General features: G+C 41.0%; 1 protein-coding gene across 1 annotated transcript in view; it reads left to right on the top strand.

Annotated features, from left to right (window-relative positions):
- The first annotated feature begins 10,890 nt into the window (after nt 1–10,890).
- The window catches only part of LOC110472148 (astacin-like metalloendopeptidase), a 305,051-nt gene continuing 295,691 nt past the window's right edge, over nt 10,891–20,250 (top strand). The window contains exons 1-12 of the mRNA XM_031504939.3: nt 10,891–10,974; nt 11,203–11,227; nt 13,464–13,480; nt 13,872–13,896; nt 14,728–14,799; nt 15,590–15,724; nt 16,345–16,462; nt 17,202–17,380; nt 17,504–17,588; nt 17,982–18,109; nt 18,853–18,968; nt 19,383–19,608. Of these exons, the coding sequence (XP_031360799.3) occupies nt 10,906–10,974; nt 11,203–11,227; nt 13,464–13,480; nt 13,872–13,896; nt 14,728–14,799; nt 15,590–15,724; nt 16,345–16,462; nt 17,202–17,380; nt 17,504–17,588; nt 17,982–18,109; nt 18,853–18,968; nt 19,383–19,608 (1,195 nt within the window). The 5' untranslated portion in view covers nt 10,891–10,905. The remainder of the gene's footprint in view (nt 10,975–11,202; nt 11,228–13,463; nt 13,481–13,871; nt 13,897–14,727; nt 14,800–15,589; nt 15,725–16,344; nt 16,463–17,201; nt 17,381–17,503; nt 17,589–17,981; nt 18,110–18,852; nt 18,969–19,382; nt 19,609–20,250) is intronic.

Genomic DNA, 20,250 nt, shown 5'->3' on the forward strand with positions numbered 1-20,250 from the left:
AACTCCTCAGCCCAGAAAAGAGATACTGCATGGGAAGAAGAAAGAGGTCTCTCAAATCCTGAGTGTGTGGGAGAAACTGTCTAGGGATCAGCTTCCCAATTCCAGTATAAGAGCTACAGGGAAGATTCAAGAAGGATTCACATTCCAAACAAGGGGGAAGTATCTTGTATGTTTGCCTTGTTCTTATGTGCTTTTCTGGGCAGGCTCTTTTGCCCCACGATGGACAGAGGCCACAGGGTCAGAGAAGCCTGTGGTTATTCTAGCAGACATCACATGCCATAGAAATTGTATTTCCTACATCTTCTAGGTAAAACCCTGAGAATCAGCTTGGTTTTGGAAAAGTTATTTTGAGTCACTGACTCGTGGAAAGTTGCAGTTTGTCAGCAGCAGTTGATTTCTTATTGTTTCCTTCCGTGTTTCATTTAAGTATCGGTGAAAGTTTTAATGTATCCCCTCCATCTGTCAAAGAGGCACAGGCAGGAAGGCACAGTGAACAGACTGGGAACTGATCTGCTCAGTGTAGTCACTCACTATGTTTATTGGGGTTTTTTGCTGGCTACCTCAATCAGTAGAAGCTGCAAGTACCTCAGCAGTGGTAATTCTTAACGGCTAATGGTGAATCACTTTTAGTCCTTATAATATCAAGAACAGAACAGGAATATTTTTCCTTAAGATGATGTTGTTTGATCCTGTTCCTTGACATAGAGGTAGAGAACAAAGAGGAGAAAATAAGCAAAAATAAGAAAAATTCACATCTTCTAGTTCTGAACTCGAGAAATTATATTCTGTTCACATTCACCTCTATCCATTCTTTGTGACCCATAAGATTTTGTCAGGCTTTGAAATATCTTCCATGACACTGCTATTATACAAATTTCAGCCACCACTCTGATAAAATGAGTTGGCACGTAAGATCATGAAGCCAGACCTTCCAGTGAGAGAAAAACACCCTCTACAAAAACAGCCTTTTCAGAAAACATCCTCCAGCTATCAGGATAGATGCCTTTCACTGAGTTAAGTGCACAAGTGGCATGGATCTGTGCTTATGGTATCCTTATTCCTCGACTGCTCTGATCTCTCTGGCCTCCATGCCTTCCTTTGAAATAGCTCAGACAGGGAGCTGATTTTGGTTTTTGCAGAAATAAATGCTATGTTTAGTTTTTCAGATTGAGATCACAATGAGATCTGACTTCATCCTGGTCAAGCTTGATAGGTGATTGCTGCTCAGAATTGATGTTGTCCAGTAAGAAATAGAGCAGTAGGTCTTTCACATTTTATACTACTGCCAGCACTTTTATTGACAGCTTTGCAGTCAGGCCTAATCTAAATGATCTTGAGATAGCCACCACCTTCAGGATTTAGGCACTTCTGTGGTGGAAATCACAGGGGCATTGCCTGTGGTTGCCCCAGAGGGCTGTACTTGCTTAGTACACAGTTTTCAGTCTTCAAAATCATTAGGGCAAAACCTTCCCCTAACATGAGAATGAAAAAGTTACATCCAAATTTGAAAGGAGCCCCACCATATGTGCTCCTTTCCATAGCTCTAGGAAATTGTTTCCTTAATTTTCACAACTGCCCAAATTATGCTTCAAAAGAGTGTCCTCTCCCCGCTGGGCTCACTGACTTGAAGCCTCAGCTGTTCCCTGGCTGCTGTCAAAACTCTGGTGTAACTAATCTTCAAGCTGCAAATCTGCAAAGTGGGTCAGACGCTCTTCCCTGGGTCCAGTATGAGGAAACCTGACACAGTAATGATGAAGAGTAAAACCCTTAGTGCAAATTCCCTTACTTGACTCAGTTATTTCCACACTAGTTTCCACAATCTCTACTTCAGTGCTGTGCTTACACTGGCCAGCTCATTGTCTTTTTTTCCTGAACACAACTATGATATTCAAAACTTATTTGTGTCCTCCCTCTCCTTTTGTAAGCCTTTCCCTCCTCCTTCTCTTTTCCCTTTTATCTGTCCATTTTGTAGGCCTTCACTTTTCTTCACCATGTGAGAATCCATTAGCTACTGAGAGGATAGGTGATTCTTCTTTCTCTGTACCTTATCTCCACTTAGTATTTTCCTGATCCATTCCCACTCTCATATTTTATAAATAGATTACAGATTACCAACATTTGGTTGATCTGTTTTCTTACAATATGAAATCTCAGGCTGATGCTGAGATTCTTCTCCCACGAAATCTTCTCCCAAGAGACTTCAAATGAGTTTAAGCCTAACATGGTCATATTAAAACTCACCATTTTCCCATGCAAGTTGTCTTTATTATCCAACATCTTCTCTCACACCACTATGTATCAAAAGCCCTCGTGACTCAAGCCCATACCTCTTGGATGTCCCCAGCTTGGCATAGACTTGTCACATCAGGAGGAGCTTGCACTTTCTTCATCACTGTCAGGCCCTTCTTGTCTATACAGCCTAACTCCTCTGAAGTACCAGTTCCACTGAAGTTGATGGCAATATCAGAAAAAAATATGTGATATAGTTTAAATCACACTGAAGCTGTGCTTTATAAACTTCAGAAGAGAAAGAGGTTTTGTTCCAATAAAGTTTAAATTTTGCATTTCACCTAAATTGTGGCAAAATACATGCATCTTGTGTCAAAATTTCTGTTCAAAGTTGTGACACACTTGGTACCAGACAGTAGGAGGGAAAGGTCGGCCCCTGTCTGTGGAACAGGGACAGTTGAGTAATCTTCAGCAGTTGCAAGGCAGGTGTGTAGGAGAGATGGTTGCCTACATCTTACCCAGTCTGGCTTTCTCTGCACAGATCAGGAAATGATGGGGGCATGGAAATCACACTTTATTCATACTTTGCTTTTTTTTTATAACAACCATGTAGACAGCCTAAACATCCTGAAAATATAGGTAACTTTGTTCCAGACACAGTGGAATGCACAGTGCCTACTGAGTCATGCTAATGGCCCTGTGAGGAAGCTCCCAAACCTGCTTTGTGTCATGTCACAGCCTGAGAAAAGACAAGGCACAAGATCCCAGTCCCTGCCAAATGCGGTGCCACATACATACAGATTGCAATTTAGTAAAAGCTGCTTAATGGAAAGCTTCTTTAAATTACCCTAGGATAACCATGTGCTACAGTAACTATACACTAGAGTATGGAAAAAATATCATTGTCTCCTAACAGCTCATAATTTAGGACAAGTGTCTTCAGTAACAGCAAAGAATATCCCCATTCATTTCAGTTTGTGAGTGCTTTAATCAAGTATACCCATGAGCAGAGAAATATGTGGTCCTGCTCCTGTGAGGACCAGTAGGTCAGCAAGTCTGCTGCCCACTTAGTTTAATGATCGGGCAAAAAAATTAGAGTTTTTCTGGTTTATTGGGTTAGAAGGTTGACTTGACTATTTGATATATGTATTTCTTTTTCTATTTGCATTTTACTGTTCTTTTCAGTTATGTCATCACACAAACCAGCACCTTAGTTCTTGGTCTTTCAACAGATCCTAAGATACCAGGATTGCAATAGTCTGAGGCTACAGCCATAATTCATTTAATGGCCGGCCACAGAGACTGCCTCTATGGCCCTCATAAATTCTTGGAGAGACGAGCTCTACATTCTCTTCACCTTTTTATGATGGTCCAAAACGAGTATCACATGGGCCTCTTTCTCTTCAAGATCAGAAGAGATTATCAGAATAAGAAAGTAATAAATACTCCACCCTTCTCTCATTTGCAGAGCCTAACAGCTTTGAATATTTCACATCATTCACTACTTCAATTTCTTAAAAAAATAATTTATTTATTTAAAGGAGGATTACAAATATCCACACAGAACCTGTTTATGACATTCTTATCAGAGATAGAGGGCAAATACATGTGCAAAGGATGGAAGCAGACCTCTAAGTAGAAGATTTCTCAGAGTGCCTTGACCTTGATTTGTTGCTGAGCTCATACTGCATCATGTGCAGATTTACAACTGAACCATTTCTGTAAAAAAACAGAGCTGCAGTTCAAATCTTACAGTACAAATAAATGGCTTTCCTCCATACAAACCTGTGAATTGAGAGCCAAATCTGAGTTCACTGAGGAGAACTGAAACTATTAGCAAAGACGAACCTAAAGCCAAAAGGCTAGATGTCCTAACATTAAAGTTTGGCCATACATGTTTCTATCAGCTAGTTAGATAAATCTAAAATAAATTATATATGAAAACATAGATAGGCTTTTCTCTTTAGTGGAAGATCTCAAGGCAGCCTCTCTAATTTATTTCAAATGCATGTACTCTGAGGAGAGGGATGTGTTCACTGAGCAACAGAGGGAACCCTGGTAAGGACTTCAGACACTGTAATTGGAGGTTGTGTGTCAATGTGCCTTTAATGTGTTCAGTAACTAATGGGATAGTCACTGCAGATGAGTGGAAAAGAAAGGCCCCTGTGGAAGCCTTTTCTTTAATGTAATCACAGCTGTAAGCCAAGGTTAATGTAGCCACAGCTCCCTTGGGAAGCATCATGGATAGATAATTCATGGGTTGGGTAGCAGCCATCCTCTGTTTCCTGTTAGGTCCACTCTTCCCCAAAGCAATGGTGAAAGCAACAGACTGACACCCTCGTGCTCCAGGATCCTTCCAGACCCTATGGTAAAAAGTTCTGAAATTCCTGGTGACCCAAATAAAATCAGTAGTGGAAAGGGGAGAGAGGTGCAGATATAAATGTACCCATTTAACTCCTCCTCCTTTCCAGATGGAATTGCTGGAAGGGTAAATCCATGATGGCACACTTTTTGGATGTGTTTTTAACAGGAGCCCTAGCATGGCTCAAAGAAAGAGCCAGGAATGAGTATCCCTCAGAAACGGAGAGCTGATTAAGAGTGGTTTTCCTGTTAAATGGTTAAATCATGAGTGGCAGTGGTAGATTTTAAAACCTGAATTATTTCCTTGTGAAAATGAAAGGCCAGCACTGAGAGGCGGCAGGTGGTGAGCCCAGGCCGCGGCTGCGCTCTGCAAACCTCCCCAGTGACTGGCAGCACAAAGCAGGAAAGCCTTCGGCCTCCCACCCTTCCTCTGCTGCCCGCTGCAGCTCTGCCGCTGCTGCTCCAGCACCCCTCGCACCAATCCTGCTTGTCCAGCCACTGTCCCTGCTATCCCAGCCCTGCTGTGCCCCACCCAAGGGCTGCAGACCCTGCTGGTCCAGTCTGGACCCTCGGCCCCCAGGCCAGAGCACGGCCCTCAGCATGGGCATGCGAGGTCCACCATGCCTTGGCTGCAGGCTCACAATGCGCAGAACAAAACACAGAGCCCCTGCTGCACATCAGTTACTGTGGTCAGAGCTTCAGAGATCACTGGCTGCTTCTTTGGAGGGAAATGCTCTCTTTGGCAAAAGACTCCTGGAACATGCAAGTGGATTCTTTGTTTCAATAACTTTGAAGTTTATTATCAGGTAATCTTTCCCATGTTAATATTTAACCATTAGTATCTGCCTGGATAGCAGCTCTCGCTTAAAACAAGACTTAATTTTTGTGAAGTACTTTTCTGTGGATCCACATAAAGTCAGAATTAGCACAGTGTCCAAACTCACCTGCTCAGGAGAGATGAGAGGAGCTACAAATTATGCTCCAGAAGAGGAAGCAAATCCATAAGCTAACCTGGTGCATTAGAAAAGAAGAGTAAGAGCAAAACAGCCATCTCAAGACTCCCATTGAAATATTAAAAAAGCCTGCTTAGAGGACAGTTGGGAAGCAAATATGTGAATAACAATCAAAGGTATTGAGATAGGTACTGAGACAAGCTGCACAGTCAGAAAGCAGAGCCTTTCTGGTGAGGGACAAAGGAAAAATAAGTCAATGTAGTGATATTTGAGCAAGGGACAATGTCCAATCCCTAATGGACCCTTTATCAGGCATATCTGTGTACTGTAGAGGCAGAGATGTGCTTTCCACTTGCAGCATACACAGGCAGCTCCCATGCACTCATCTGAGAGGTGTTTTCCTCTGCCTTAGTTAAACTGCCAAGCAAGCACTCACAAGGGTAGCTTTCATGGCATGGTTACTGTAAGCAAAAGCCTCCCTGTAGGCAAAAGGACACTTCTGCTCACAGGAGATCAAACCAAGCAGGGAAGCTGGCTGGCCTTGCATAATCTGTCACAAGGAGATCTCCCCAGCTGGGGCAGCACTGGGTGTGCTCCTTCTGAGGGCAGAGGGACCAAAAATGACCCCAGGCACTGCTCAAACAGCTTACACCTTACCCCATCACATGGATTCCTTTGCAATCAGCATAACATTACTCTGCAGGCTGGAAACACAGTGTAAACCCTTTGATCCAGCCTTTCTTCACCTAAGGGCAGCAGACAAATCAGATGGCTTCTCCTGATAAAAGAAAGGAATTTGTTTTTTTTTTTTTTTCAAGGCAATCAGAAGTTCACTATTAGAATTGTCCAAATTAAAGTTCCAGTTTCCATTCTCCTTCCCTCATCCCAAGTAGCCATTAGATCACACTTATTACAAATGCTAGTTTAATTGCTAAATTTTGCTTTGCTAAATTTGGCCTTGAATTCTGATTTTGAAATTACAATCAACATGTTTGCAACCTTTATTTTAGAAGTTAAAACGTTTTTATTATTCCAACTTTTTTCTTTACTATTTTTTCCTCTTTCCATATTTTTTCTTTCATAAAGAAGAACATATCACAAAAAAAACCAAAAAACCCAAGAACAACCTTTTTCTTCATTGTCCTTCTTCCAATGACAGACCAAAGTTCAAAGTTTTTAAGTTTGGCTCTTTTAATATAAAAGTGGCTCAGCCAATGTTCATCATCTTAGGTTTGAGTTCTTTCAATAAACAGTCAGGGCTAGGACTGCAGCTGGAGCTAGTCATTAATACCACAGAGGATGTGTCAGTGTTCTGCTAAAGAACCTGCAAATCATGTGGATTCATTGCTCCAGATGGAGTTAGAAATGACATGGAAACCCCCAAAAATGGAAAGCAAAACACAAAGTGGAACAGGAATCTGAGCAACTCCAGGTCTTCTCTGGGAGGTAGGATCCAAAGAAGAAATGTGGAGAGAGACATGAAGGACAAGTAAATCTGTGAATGCAGCAAGTGTGGTCGTGGGCACTGGGAAACAGCTTCTAACTCCACTTTGACTTGTCTAGAGCTGTCTTTTATAACACACATCAGTCTTCAACACAGGGACTTGAAGTCTGTGCTGGTTACTTGTGAAACCCTCAGGGGCTGCCAGTGCTTCAATAATACTCTCAACCAGCAAAGTGCAGTCCTGGCTGGCATGAATTGCACTGAAATTGTCCACTCCTAATCACTGCACTCCAAAAAGGTACAGGCAACTTGGAGGGAATGAAAATATAATTGTAGAATCAAGAAGAGTGGAATTATTAAAGGGCTGAAAGTCCTTTAAGCCAGCACAGAGAAAGCTTGTGTGAGGACTGATTTATATCTGAAAAGTGTCTGATCATAAAGACACCACAGAAAAGGAAGTGATTTCTGTGTGATTAGGGCACTTGGAATTAGTGAGAGGAAGACAAAGCACTGAGATGAAAGCACTGCACAGGAGCAAACTTACAGGCCAGAGGATGGGGGTTCAGAATTCATGAACCAAGAGCTCAGTGGAAACCAGAATTCTTTTTCCAAATGAAAGTGAGCCAAAATAGTAAAATGCTGCACAAAGGAGACATTCCTGGGAAATGATACTGAGCAATTTTACCTAAAATAATATATTCCTAGTTCAGATTGTCATTAACCCCAGATTGCATATGTAATTGTGTGGTGTTTATTCATGTGATGCCAATCCACAGCAATTTCAGTTATGTGTTGTGGTCTATACCATTGCTTCAATGGTTGGTTTTAGTAAAGGCAGATGATTTTAAACTTTCAAGATTAGTTAGTATTTTACCATGAATCAGTTATGGCAGTTATCACATAACTTCCACAAGCTGTTCAGCATACAGATTTCTATTAGTTCCTGGAATTGTTTTTTTCCTGCATTTCATGGCACAGCAATTAGTAGCAATTAGTGTAATTTCTGTCCATAATTAAATCTTGATGGTTTACATTATACTTCGGGAGCTGTTTACAGTGGAAGACTCCAAAGAGAATAACACATGACTAAATGACATATCACTGAGCAAAATCTGAAAGATTTCTGCAGAATTGTTGTATCTTTCACATATCTGCTGTTTTGATTTAGATTATATATACTTGCAGTGAATTCTTATATCAACAGAAGGGATTTTTTTTTTTAATTATATGTTTGTATATTATTTTCTTGGTTATGCCTACAGATTTCAGCAAACAAGTCTAACAGGCATAACTCCAAGTTTTGTGGTGGTCATTTAGGAGCAGTGCTATTTTTTGCTGAGAGACTTCTTGCAGACTGTGACACTGTTCAAGTACTTAATGAGATTTTGATGTTGGTTTTGGACATCTGCTAATAATTGTTCATGTGTTCAAAATCTGTGGAATCTCTACTGTCCACCAGAAACTGGGATATACTAACATGAGAACTTGGGTCTGACAAAACTTGCCAGATGCTTTTCTTGTATACATGGATACACAGCTTATCTTTGTGAAGTCCTTTGGTTCCTAAGAGTTCCAAACAATTTCAGTGGAATTTTCTCTACTAGTATCTAGTATTGTATCTAGTAAAACTATGTCCTGTTTTTGCAATATCTCAATACATTAGAGTGTATTTTGATTAGAGAAAACAGGTCTGCTGACAATTCCTCCCCCATGAGTACCACACTTTGAAAAATAACCAAATATTGAATCTAAATATGAGGCACAGGTGATAAGATCTTCAGAACTGGCAGGAACCATGAGTACCAGCACTCCCCCTTGCTCTGCTGTGTGAACTTTGCCAGCTGCAACATTTACAGACACATCCTTGATCCCAAAAAGCCATCTCCCCCATCACCACTATTTCTTAGCTTATGGAAAACATGGCATGCAGCAACTTATTTAATTAACTGTTTAGTATGTCAGCATAGTAACATGTCCAGGATAAAGCGTGCTGATCCTTTTTGCCTCACTCTTTCCTGAGCACAGGCTCATTCAGGAGTAGTATTTTCCCAATAACAGGCTACAAAAGTGCTGAGGTTACCAACATTCCTATCTTGCTTTTCAAGTTCGTTTAATGCCCTCAGCTACCTCTGATCCTTCCTTTTGCTCCTGGACAGATTTTCCCTGAGAGTGGTCTGATTTTTCCTTTTTTCCTTCTAAACTCTAATGAAAGCATATTATATTCAAGCTCCATGTTGCAATGTGGTTTTGGTATGGTTTTGGCATGCCAAGGTATCTGGCATTGTGGACTTCTGTTTTGTCCTTGTGTTGAGTGAGAAACATGGAAACATTCTCCCACTGCAGGCCAGAGCTGCACAGCTTTGCTTCAGCATGAGGAAGATTTTCATCCTTCTGAAAGACAAATATTAAAAAAAGACACTTAGTGTTGCTTATTGAGAACGTTTATGCGCACAAAGGACACAAAACAGGATTAACATGCTGACAATAGCTGCTTGATGCACTTTCATGGTCACAAAGACCATGTGCCACCCTGCTGTTTACTAACCCGTGCCTGAGGCAGACTTTCCTTCAGCCAGTGTGCAGACACAGAAAAGTAATATCCCCCTATGCTGCCTCCCTGTGGGGGTGACCAAAGTTCGTCCCTGGACTTTGCCAATCCAGACTTCCTTAAAACAGGCAACAGTTGCACTGTGAACTTTCCATCGCTAAAATAAAGAGTAATCCCCTCCAACACAATTCAGATTTCATTTCCATCTAATTCCTACTATTGACTGGGTATGATTTGGAGACAAATAGAGGGAAAGCCTTCTGCTGTTTCTTGATTTATTCACCAACATGGAGAACTTCTAGAACATCTTATTCAGTACAGAAATAAGGAATAAGTGCGTTTAGAACTTACTCTGAGAGTATCTGAGCACTAGCATGGTCTAGAGGCAGAATCAGTGCATTTTATAATTCAGCTTCCTTTTCCATGCATGGAAAATATACTTTGACACAAACCAAAAGTGTATCAGAGACCAGATGCTTTCCCAGCTACAGCAGCTTCAGCAAATGGTTCAGTAAGTAGAGCTTTGCTGTGAGAAGAGGTTGCTGTGATAAGAGGCAGGTTTGCCTCCTACAAGTATTTCTTGCTAGATCTGCTCACTGCTTTCTCTAGACAACTCCACTCTACTTCTGGACAAGTGCACTCCAGCAAAGCAAATCTGTTAATCAGTCTCAAAATGAGTAAGTGCTGCTTATGCTGCTGCTCTCTTTTCCCCTGCTCTGGTTGCTGGTCACAAAACTCATAAGGGCACCTATAACTGCCAGGCTGCCAGAAACAGTGGAACACAGGAGACGCTCCTGACGTGGTGAAACATCAAGAAACACACAGGAAAAACCAAAAATCTCTACTTATAGAACCAAAAGCTGTCTCAGGGAAGACACAGTCATAAGATCACTGGGTAGACGTGTTCTATATTTCAAAGCAGCACAATAATGTCATGGCCTTCTGTAATCTCAGTGACATAAAGAAAAAAGTCACCTACCCTGTGAAATCCTAACAATCCATTTCTCTGGAGAGTTATGCAGGAACAAGGGCTTCCTGTGTGGTAAGAGTCAAACCCAAGATTTCAGGAGAGATCCTCTACGAAGCAGAGGAAGTGCATGGCAGCCCAAGCATGAGGCCGAGCCAGCTCTAGAGAGCAGCACGAATGACCGTGGGAGGCCTGGGGATGCTCCCGGCGGCGGCGGGAGCGCAGCGCCGGGAGATGCCCAGGGGCGAAAGCGGCTGGAGTTTGGGGCAGCAGCAGGAGTTTGCTTCCTGCTGGGATTCCCATTGGCTGGGCAGGGTTTCCCGGCCCGGGCAGAGCAGGCTCTGCTGCTATATCTAGCGGCAGCGCTGCCGGGTGCGAGATAAGGGCTCGCCCCGGCGGTGCGATGGAGCTGAAGCGGTCCCTGCTCTGCGCCGCGCTTCTGCTTCCCGCGGCCCTGGGCTTCCCTATTCAGGTGAGAGCAGCCCCGTGCAGCTGTGCCCCAGCGTCCAGCTGGTCTGTTCTTCCTGCAGTGAAGCTGTGAAGGCCCACTTCGATACATTTTCTGCAAGAAAATATTAGTGCTATAATAAATAAAGGCAATGTAACGATTTAGTTCCTCCGTTCATCCTGATTTTGATAATATTGTTGCCGCATTTGTCAGCTGTGGAAGAATAATGCCTTTTACCTGTTGGTTTTGCAGGACAACTATGAAAACAGCACAACAAGTAAGTAGGATTTATAGTGCATTTTAAAAGCACCTGTTGTTTCTTGACTGTTTAAAATATTCTTGGTTTTGACTTGCTTTTAGAGCATGTGAAAGCACTGACAGGCCTTTTGAATAAGGCTATGTTTCATAACTTGTTATTGAGCTGAGTGCAGATGTGTTTTTACAAAAATGTGTTTTACACAGACTTTTGGGGCATGGTTTATTAGGTTAATTTAGATGTGCTTTCACAGGCTTGAAATAAAATTTTAATTAGACATCTTGATACCTTTTCACTAAATTGAATGTTATAGGACTGCTAATCATTTGCCTCCTTGCCTACCTCAGTTCAGCTGTATGAGAAAGATGTCAGGCATCAAAGAAAGCTTTGCTTTGTTCTGGTTTGGAACAGGCTTAGCTGAACAGCTTTTGTTAACTGGCAAAATACAAGGAGATAATTGCAAACCTTCAGAGGTCGATGGAAATAAAACTGTAGGCAGACTTTAACTACGGCAAGAAACTAACAGGCTGGAGGTAATGTGTGCAAAAAGAAGACACCTTGGGAAAATTTTCTTGACATAGAGCAAGTCAGTGACAAAAGAAAATTGACAAATTCTGCTTTTGAACTGTCATTTATGCATGGGAAAAAAGAGATGTTAAATTATTACTCAGTATATTTAGAAGGGACCAAGGGATACACTTGCTCAAGTTCAAGGTAGTCAGTTTTTCAGATTAAAGGTTGCAGGCTTATTGGGACAAATGCATACAATGAGTTTTAATTTATCATTGTTACTGGGTTTTGTGCCTTTTGAGACTTCTTTCAGTATTTAGAGTGTAGGGAAATGTGAGCTGTATAATTTTGAAAGCCCTATCACACCAGATGTTCATTTCATCAAGGAGATGGCAGACGCCTTCTGTGGTGTCTCATTTGAGTTTTAAAAAGAAGTTGAAGGCTTTATGTGCCTAGGAATCTGGAGCCTAATTTCACTGACTTTGACTACTCAATTAATCAAGTGCCTCTTGGGTACATAAATTCTGGATCCAGTCAACCCATCTCAAAAATACTCTTCCCTGCAGAATGTTTTTAGTCGCCATGGATCTCTCTGATGCAGCTGGTGGGAACTGACTGAATTTTTCTATAATAAACCACCATCATTGCAGTGGACTCCCATTGCCATGTAACTGAAATAACAGTGTGAAAACACGGACTGAAGTCTTTTTGGCTCAATAAAAGTAATTCTGTTGCAGGTCCTAGATAGAGTCCGAAAATGAAGACATCTTCTTACTATGTTTGAGCAATAATTATGAAAATGGAATGGTGCTGCAAGGGGCGATATAGTTTGGCATATTTTTTACTGAAAAAAATTATAGTAAAATTTGGGGCACAGATGGGCTTGGAAATAATGACTGTTTACATGAGTGTTCTCTGTTTCAGTGTTAACTAGGAAAACCAAAATTGTTTCATACTTTGACAAGGAAGACTGCAATTATTAGGAAACTGGAAGAGATTGCCAGATAGGCTTGCAACATATCCATCATACTTAAGAACTGGTCAAACAAACTGTGGTCAGGAATAATACAGATAAAACTGTTTCTGCCTTAGGGAAAGCAGACAAACTTATGACATCCGAAGGTCCTTCCAAGTTTTAAACTTTTTTGATATTATAAAAATTAAGATAGAAATGTGTACATCAGGTCAGAGTTTCACTTCTGTTTTGTATCTAGAATCTCGTATTTGGTAAAAATCAGAAGGCACCACAGTAGAAAGGCACCTTAGGACTCAGAGTGGTACCATGCTGCTGTCAGGTGCATAATGAAGCTGAGATTATTTTCCCCATGCTAAATCATAGCCTCCATCACATTTTATAACCTTATTGTTTGACACTGTGAAACAGGAGATATTGTTGAGCTAGTTAGCCTGCAGCTTTTGCAGAGAAGTCTGGGGACAAAGCATTTTTTTGTCACTGATTTATTTTGAAATTTTCCACACTGAAACTGATAAAACTCTTTGTTGATTCTTAGATGGCAAATGATCAAGATCTGTTCCTCAGCACAGCCTACTCATAATTTTAACAGTTGTTTGATTAAATATCTTTTTAATTTCTGTGCCTGTGCATCAGATGGTGTACTCCAAGGGATCTGCCAAAGGCATTCCCATGGCTGAGGAGGTCCATCCATGCTTTGAACACTGTGAAGTTGCATTCAGAGTCTGATGCTTGTCTCTTTTTTTTTTTTTTTTTTTTTTTTTCTTTTTGCAGCAATAGAACCTACTGAGGTAAGGAAAGCTAATTCAGATCTTCTGATCATTTTGGGGTCCAACACTGTGGAAAGTAAGGTCAGGACTCTTGTACTCCAGCTATATCTACACCTGTGCAGCAAAGTCTTCTTTGCCCAACCATGCATCAGAGTGTATCTGAACCTTATTCCACACTTCATATTGCATTTGCCTTTATGATATCCCTATTTGCTAAGGTACCAAAGAAGAGCATCTACCACCCTGTGGTACTTCTTTACACATGGCACAGTATATAAAAGCTGCATTGGTGAAAGATACTGCCAATGGTAGCAATGGTAGCCTGGACACTGTTGGCAATTTATATGTTTTATTATTTAATTTAATGTTACATTATAAATTGTGAGATTATATTGATGTATTGTTCTTGCAGGTTACTACGGAGGAGAATATATATGGTATGTATTGTTCCATCTACAAGTACATATTTGAGGGGATATACTGATTGTTATCTACTCAGTTAGTTCAGAAAATAACACAGGCTTAACACAAATTAACCTTTATGAGGAATTTTAAATGAATGCACTCACCACAGTGCTTCATGCAAATCAAAGTATTGTGTTTTTGGCCAATCTTGGCCTTGCTAAAAACCTCAGCTGTTACTTCTGCTAAAAATAGCTCTGCTTAAGTTATGTCTTGAATTAAGTCACTTCTAAAGGTTAGAAGCACAGAGGTCATGTGTTTCTGCTTTTAATTGATGTCAAGACTTGTTGCATAATGCAGAGTTGGCTGAATTTGTTAGCAAGGCCTATGAGTCCCTCATGCTAGGCTTGGTGGGGACATAAGTCCAACCTGTAATTTCATTGGTTTTGAGGATTTTTCAAGAGGTCATCGTGTCCAGCAAGAAGTAGCAGGACTGCTCTCCATGCATTATTGTTTCTGGTATCTTATGCTGGGGATTTGAGTGTGAGTTGCTCATAAAAAATCAAAACTGTGCCATCTCAGGCCTGAAAATATGATGGCTAGGGAAAAAAAAAAAAAGAGAATGAAATAATTGAAGGAGAATTGCTCTTGGGACTAGATTAATGCTAAAATAACTGCATCTAGGAGATTCTCAAGAATGTCTCAGTGAACAAATATCTACATGAGTGAACATCCCTCTCAGTCCCTAAATAGGCTGTCTAAGTTTTACATGCATCACTGGAAAAATCATACATCATCAGAGTAAAAATTCAGGATTCATATTTCCTCTGGGAATGAGAAAGTGATACTCTTGTGTTTCTGCACAGAATCTCCTTTGCCTACAGAGACTGATGAGGAGGATGAAGATATTTTTAACAAAATTCTGAAAGTGAACAAAGGTAATGCCACCAAAATCCTGTCTATAAGGGGGCTGTCTTTGTTGCTTTAAGGTGATGTGGGAGGTACAATGTCTTACCACAATCTGTGCAAATGTGTTTCCCATCATACACACGACCATGTAAGAGATACCACTGGGATTACGCTGTGGTCTGCTGAGGCCCTATAGCATTTCAAGCTATTGTGTCAGTACTGAAGATGCTCCCAGGTGTGGAGGCAACTAAAAACTATTCACACAGTTTCTTCAGCTTTAGCTTTCAACATCTTTGTCATTCTTTGGACATAAAAAGAATGTGGGTATTTGTATGCTTTGCTATTTAACAACCTTTTTTTTGAATGAAGCATTGCTTGCATAGAGCAATCATATGGCTTTGCAGTGCAGACTCCTGGATAAGCTGCAAACAATTCCATTCTCACTGCTCCAGATTTCCTCTTCCCCAATCCTTACAAACATTCCCTGATCTATCAGCTTGTTTCTCACATGACTCCAAGAGTCGTTCAAGACTTGAAGTAAAGTAGAAAGGGACACCAAATATTCCTACAGTTTTCTCCTGACAACACTCCTCTTTTTGGTTTGCCCACCTTCTTGGCACCTTCTGCTTTTGCCCAGCACCTTCCTGGGGAGATATTTGATGCCATTCATTCAGTGTTACAAGATGTGACACTGTTAATTAAATTAGTACCAGACTAAAACATCCTTCTTACTGTTGCCACTGCTTGTTTTTCCAAGTGTGCTTAGCAGGTGTCCAGCAACTTATGGCTCAAATGTTTCCACCCTTTCTCTCTCACCAGACAGCTCTCAGTTCTTGCAGGAAGGTGACATAGTTCCACGAAGGAGTCGCAGTGCCATCAACTGTCGTCATTGCAACTGGCCCCAGTCCAGTGATGGGATTGTTCGAATTCCCTATGAATTGGATCCTGTTTATGGTGGGTTTAAATATATTTTTTTTGTAATGGGTTTTCTTCAATACTCTTCAGAGAGAAACTTACATTGAGTGAGCATGCAAGCAGTTGAAGAAATCAATTCTAAGGATTTACTTGTGCTGTGCAAGCATAGATAAATTTTAAGTCACAAGGACCTGAATGAGAAATATTTCTTGAGACATTTTGCCTGCATCATGTTTTGGGACTGATCTCTAGAGATAGCAATAACCTTTCCCTCTAATAGTGTCTTCCAGAATACCTTCCTTTATACAGTTCATGACTATTACAGTGGAGCTTCAATGATTTGCTTTTCATCAGTTTCCCTTAATTGTCTCCAAGTGTCAAATAAGATACATCAAAAATAGCTACTATAATTAAGAATAAGTTGCTGAAAAAAGAGGCACCTGAATACATTTGGACAAATATCTGGATAATAAGGATATTGTGCCAGGCTGTTAAAATCTTAAACAAAATTCAGTACTGAAAAAAAAAAAAAAAAAAAAAATAGAATCTAGGCTAATATTTCTGTCCCTCATTTACCCTGTTTTTGAGATTATGTGAGATTTTAATGGTATCTGCTAACGTCTGCTTGTGACCTCTAAAATTAACACTCTCTTCCCCAGAGGAGAGCCATGTAAAAGGAATTCATGATGCCATGGCAGAATTTGAAGCACTGACTTGTATTAATTTTGTGAAGCGCAAGGCAGAACGTGACTACCTCAGTATTAGATCTGCTGATGGGTGAGTTGAATGATAAATTAACAAGTTATTTCTACTCTCTTTTTCAATCCTTTTCTACACTGATTCTGTGTGACCTCAGAGAGGCTTTTGTTTTATCACAGTGCCAAGTTGTCTTCCTTGGGTACCTTACTAGTTCAAGAGTTCATCAGGTACATCAGGAACTCACTGCAGACACTGAAATAATACAAATCATGGAAAACCACCATTAAGGGGGAAAGAATATCTAAGCTCATGTTTTTGTGTGGTATAGTGCACAGTTCAGCACAATATATATTGAATACTGTAGGTCCTACTTACAAAAGTAAACCAGTTTCAACTTACAAAACCAACAGTTCTCTGAATCACACTGTTGGCCATCAAGTTCAGAATTACAGTTTATGAGAAAATTGTTCAACACTTAGCTTGAATGTATTATTTCCTTCTTATCTCCAGCTCTGATACTGTCTAGGATTTTGAAAAAAAAATTGTTATTTCAAGGGAGTTAAAGTCATGGTAAAGTCAGAATTCAGGAGCCTCTGTGCTAAAAAAAGTATCCCAGAAAGATTTAGCAGTGATCATATGCTTCATTCTTTTATATGCCATGGTAACTTCTGCCTCTGTACACTCTGACTGTCACAGTGGGCAGAGAGGAATCCTTCCACTCCCACAAGAGGTGTGAAGCAAGCTTCTCTGTTCTGCCTCTTTGCCTGTCTGCCAATAAACATCCCATAAGTCTTCTGTTGTTCAATGCCTCTCTCAGCTGCTGGTCCAACTATGGGAAAGTAGGAGGTGGACAGACTGTCTCTGTGATGAAAGGAGGCTGCATGTGGAAAGGAGTAATTCAGCATGAGCTGGAGCATGCTCTGGGCTTTTTGCACGAGCACTCTCGAAGTGACAGAGATAAACATGTAAAGATCATGTGGGAGTACATCAGTCCTCGTAAGTACTTTGAACTCCTCAATGTAGGAAGTGGTGTAGACACATCCTACTGCTCCCAGATCCCCCTTCTCCCAAAGGGAGTAGGTAGGAAGCATTTTCTAAGTACAATATCATATATTACAGCTGACAGACCGGACTTCAAGAAATTTGAAAACTCCAATAACCTGGATCTTCCATATGACTATACCTCAGTAATGCACTATGGCCCGTAAGTAGCAGCATGGCATTATTATTTTAGGAATGCAAGTCTTACATCAGAATTACTTTCTATCATGACTCTCTCCTAACTACCAGTTTCCCCAATTCTCCTTCTGAGGAAAACACCATGGGTCAGTTCAGACCAGCTGCTCCCTAGGACTGGGATACACTGTCCCTTAGCTTTCCATTAGGGACCCCTCTGCTACTGGGCTTGGGAGCAAAGGAGAGCATCTGGGCATTGACTCTTCTTACTGGTGGACGTCTCAATGAGGCCAGTTTTAACAGCACTATTAGCCACAGGAACAGCTTATGTACAGTTCTTGTTCTCCCTCCAAAGCATCCTACTGAATCCTGAAAGAAGTTATGGTGCTAAGAGAACATTGTTTCTCATGGGTCTTTTCAGATACACATTCACCAACACCACTGGGAAAGCAACTATTATACCAATTCCTGATGGATCAGTACATATTGGACAGAGACAAGGGATGAGCAACTTGGATGTGGCCAAAATCAACAAACTTTACAACTGCAGTAAGTATATCCAGGCCACCCTGTTATCTTTAACTTAGATTTGAGCACATGGCAGAGACAGCAGTTTCTCATCAGACTGTGAGACTATTCTCATGAATTCCTGGTTCCCACTAGGGTTACTCCAGGAGGGAATGCAAAGGTGAAACTGGAGGCACATTGTGATTAGTGAGAAAATGGAAGCTGCCTCTAAATTAAATTTGCTAAACACATTTGCTATTAGCATAAGTGGCTGCTATGCAACTGGACTAACTGCATACCGCATTTTAAACTTCAATGGAATAATTTGGTTTCTTACAGTTCAGCAGACAACTATAAATCCCAAAAGAGCCTCTTGCACTCCAAGTGCTCCTCCTAAGCTTAGAATTTAAGCATTGCAGGGGCATCATATTTGTGCTTGACTCTTTTGACATCACTTCCCCTTCTCAATGGAAACAGTGGCACCAACTGCAGTGAACCAACTGCACCAACTGCAACCTCTCACTCTTTACAAAGTTGCAGAAGGATATCTCTTGATAAATGACAGAGCTAATCCATAAAAATGGATGCTTTTCAGAGCACTACTTTACTCTTTGATGCATTATGTGAAAATTAGGACAACATGATTCCTCCTTTTAATCAAGATGTACTAGTACTCTAAATGAATGCTTGTAGATCAGAAAACAGTGATCAGTCCATTCTGAAGAGATTGTAGCTGTGAATGACTGAAATCTTCTGCAATCCTGAAGCAAGCATTTTTCCCTCAGGTCGCTGCAGCACTATTCTTGATGGACCTTCTGGGTCATTGAGATCTGCCAACTACCCAAGGAATTACTCAGATAACACCAACTGTGTCTGGCTCATCCGAACCCGATCTAGAAAGGTAAACACAGGTTAATAGTGGTCTTGAAATATGGCTGAACTTCTTTCTACGTTAAGCATCTTGTACTCTGTACAGCAGTTGCCAGATGAGAAAAATTTCAGAATAGTCTCTCCTTCTAGAGAGGTATGTGCTTAAGTCGGGTATAGGCAAGGACATTTCAGAGCTGTGATTTTGAAAAATGTCCACAAGCTGGGCTTCGGCCTTGCAAAACCAAGACAAAGCTCCTTGAGCATGGGAGCATTCAGTGATTACATCTGAACCCTGCAACTTCAGGGGAAGAGAGGCAAAGCTGGGTAAGCAGTTCTAGTCTGTGAGTCCATGCTTGGTTACGGTTTAGGTTCTGTCTGTTTTAAAGGACATTCCATGAAACAAGTATACTTATATATTAAAAACTGATTTTCTCTTCCCTTCCAGGTTTCCCTGTACTTTCAAGCCTTTCAGCTCCAAAAAACTAGAGGCTGTCAGGGTGATTATGTTAAAATCTATGATGGATCCAGCAAGTCTTCTCCAGTTCTAATGGACAAGACCTGTGGATCAAAGATCCCCAGTGGCGTAGTTGCTTCTAGTAATCTTATGCTCGTAGAGTTCATCACAGATGGTGCCCACACAGCTTTTGGTTTCCAAGCCACCTTTACTGCTGGTAAGTCTGAGAACAAGGAGAACAGCAAGGAAAACACTCCCTGCCAAATCAACCTTTTATTCACTCAGGAAAATAATTGAAGAACTGCTCTCCATGAGGGTCATCACTTCTTTCCTTGTTCTTGGCATAAGGGATCAGTTCTACACTGACCCCATTTATTCATTCAGGTGGGGCCACTCTCAGGATAAGTGCTGTTAGCCAGGTGATTCACTGTCCACCTCCCCTCTCAGATATGTGCTATTCCAAAGCACGTGCCAATAAGGGCAATCAATTTAATGATGCTGTTTGTGTTACTAGCACAGTAGAAAGAGAAAAGATCGTAATGCAGCATTTGAATATATCATTCCCCTGGAAAAGGTGCAGTTTTTAATCACACAGTTCAGAGGGTGAGACAGATCTATGGTGAATGAGGTCACCCAGTCCCATGATAAGAAGAGAGGCAACATTTCCATGGTCAGAATTCCTGGAACCTTTCCAGCTAGAACACATTTTCTTCAGTTCCATTTGATTGAGAACTAAGGCCACAACTAAACAATTAAGTGACCACAGGCTTTCGAGTTAGTGTGTACCAGCTGGAATAAAGGAATTCCTGTGTGTATGACTGCAGCCTACAGCAACTGCACAGCAGTGCAGCTTGTGTTG

Source organism: Lonchura striata, chromosome 5 (assembly GCF_050655825.1).
Source record: "Lonchura striata isolate lonStrDom1 chromosome 5, ASM5065582v1, whole genome shotgun sequence".
Lineage (NCBI taxonomy): Eukaryota > Metazoa > Chordata > Aves > Passeriformes > Estrildidae > Lonchura > Lonchura striata.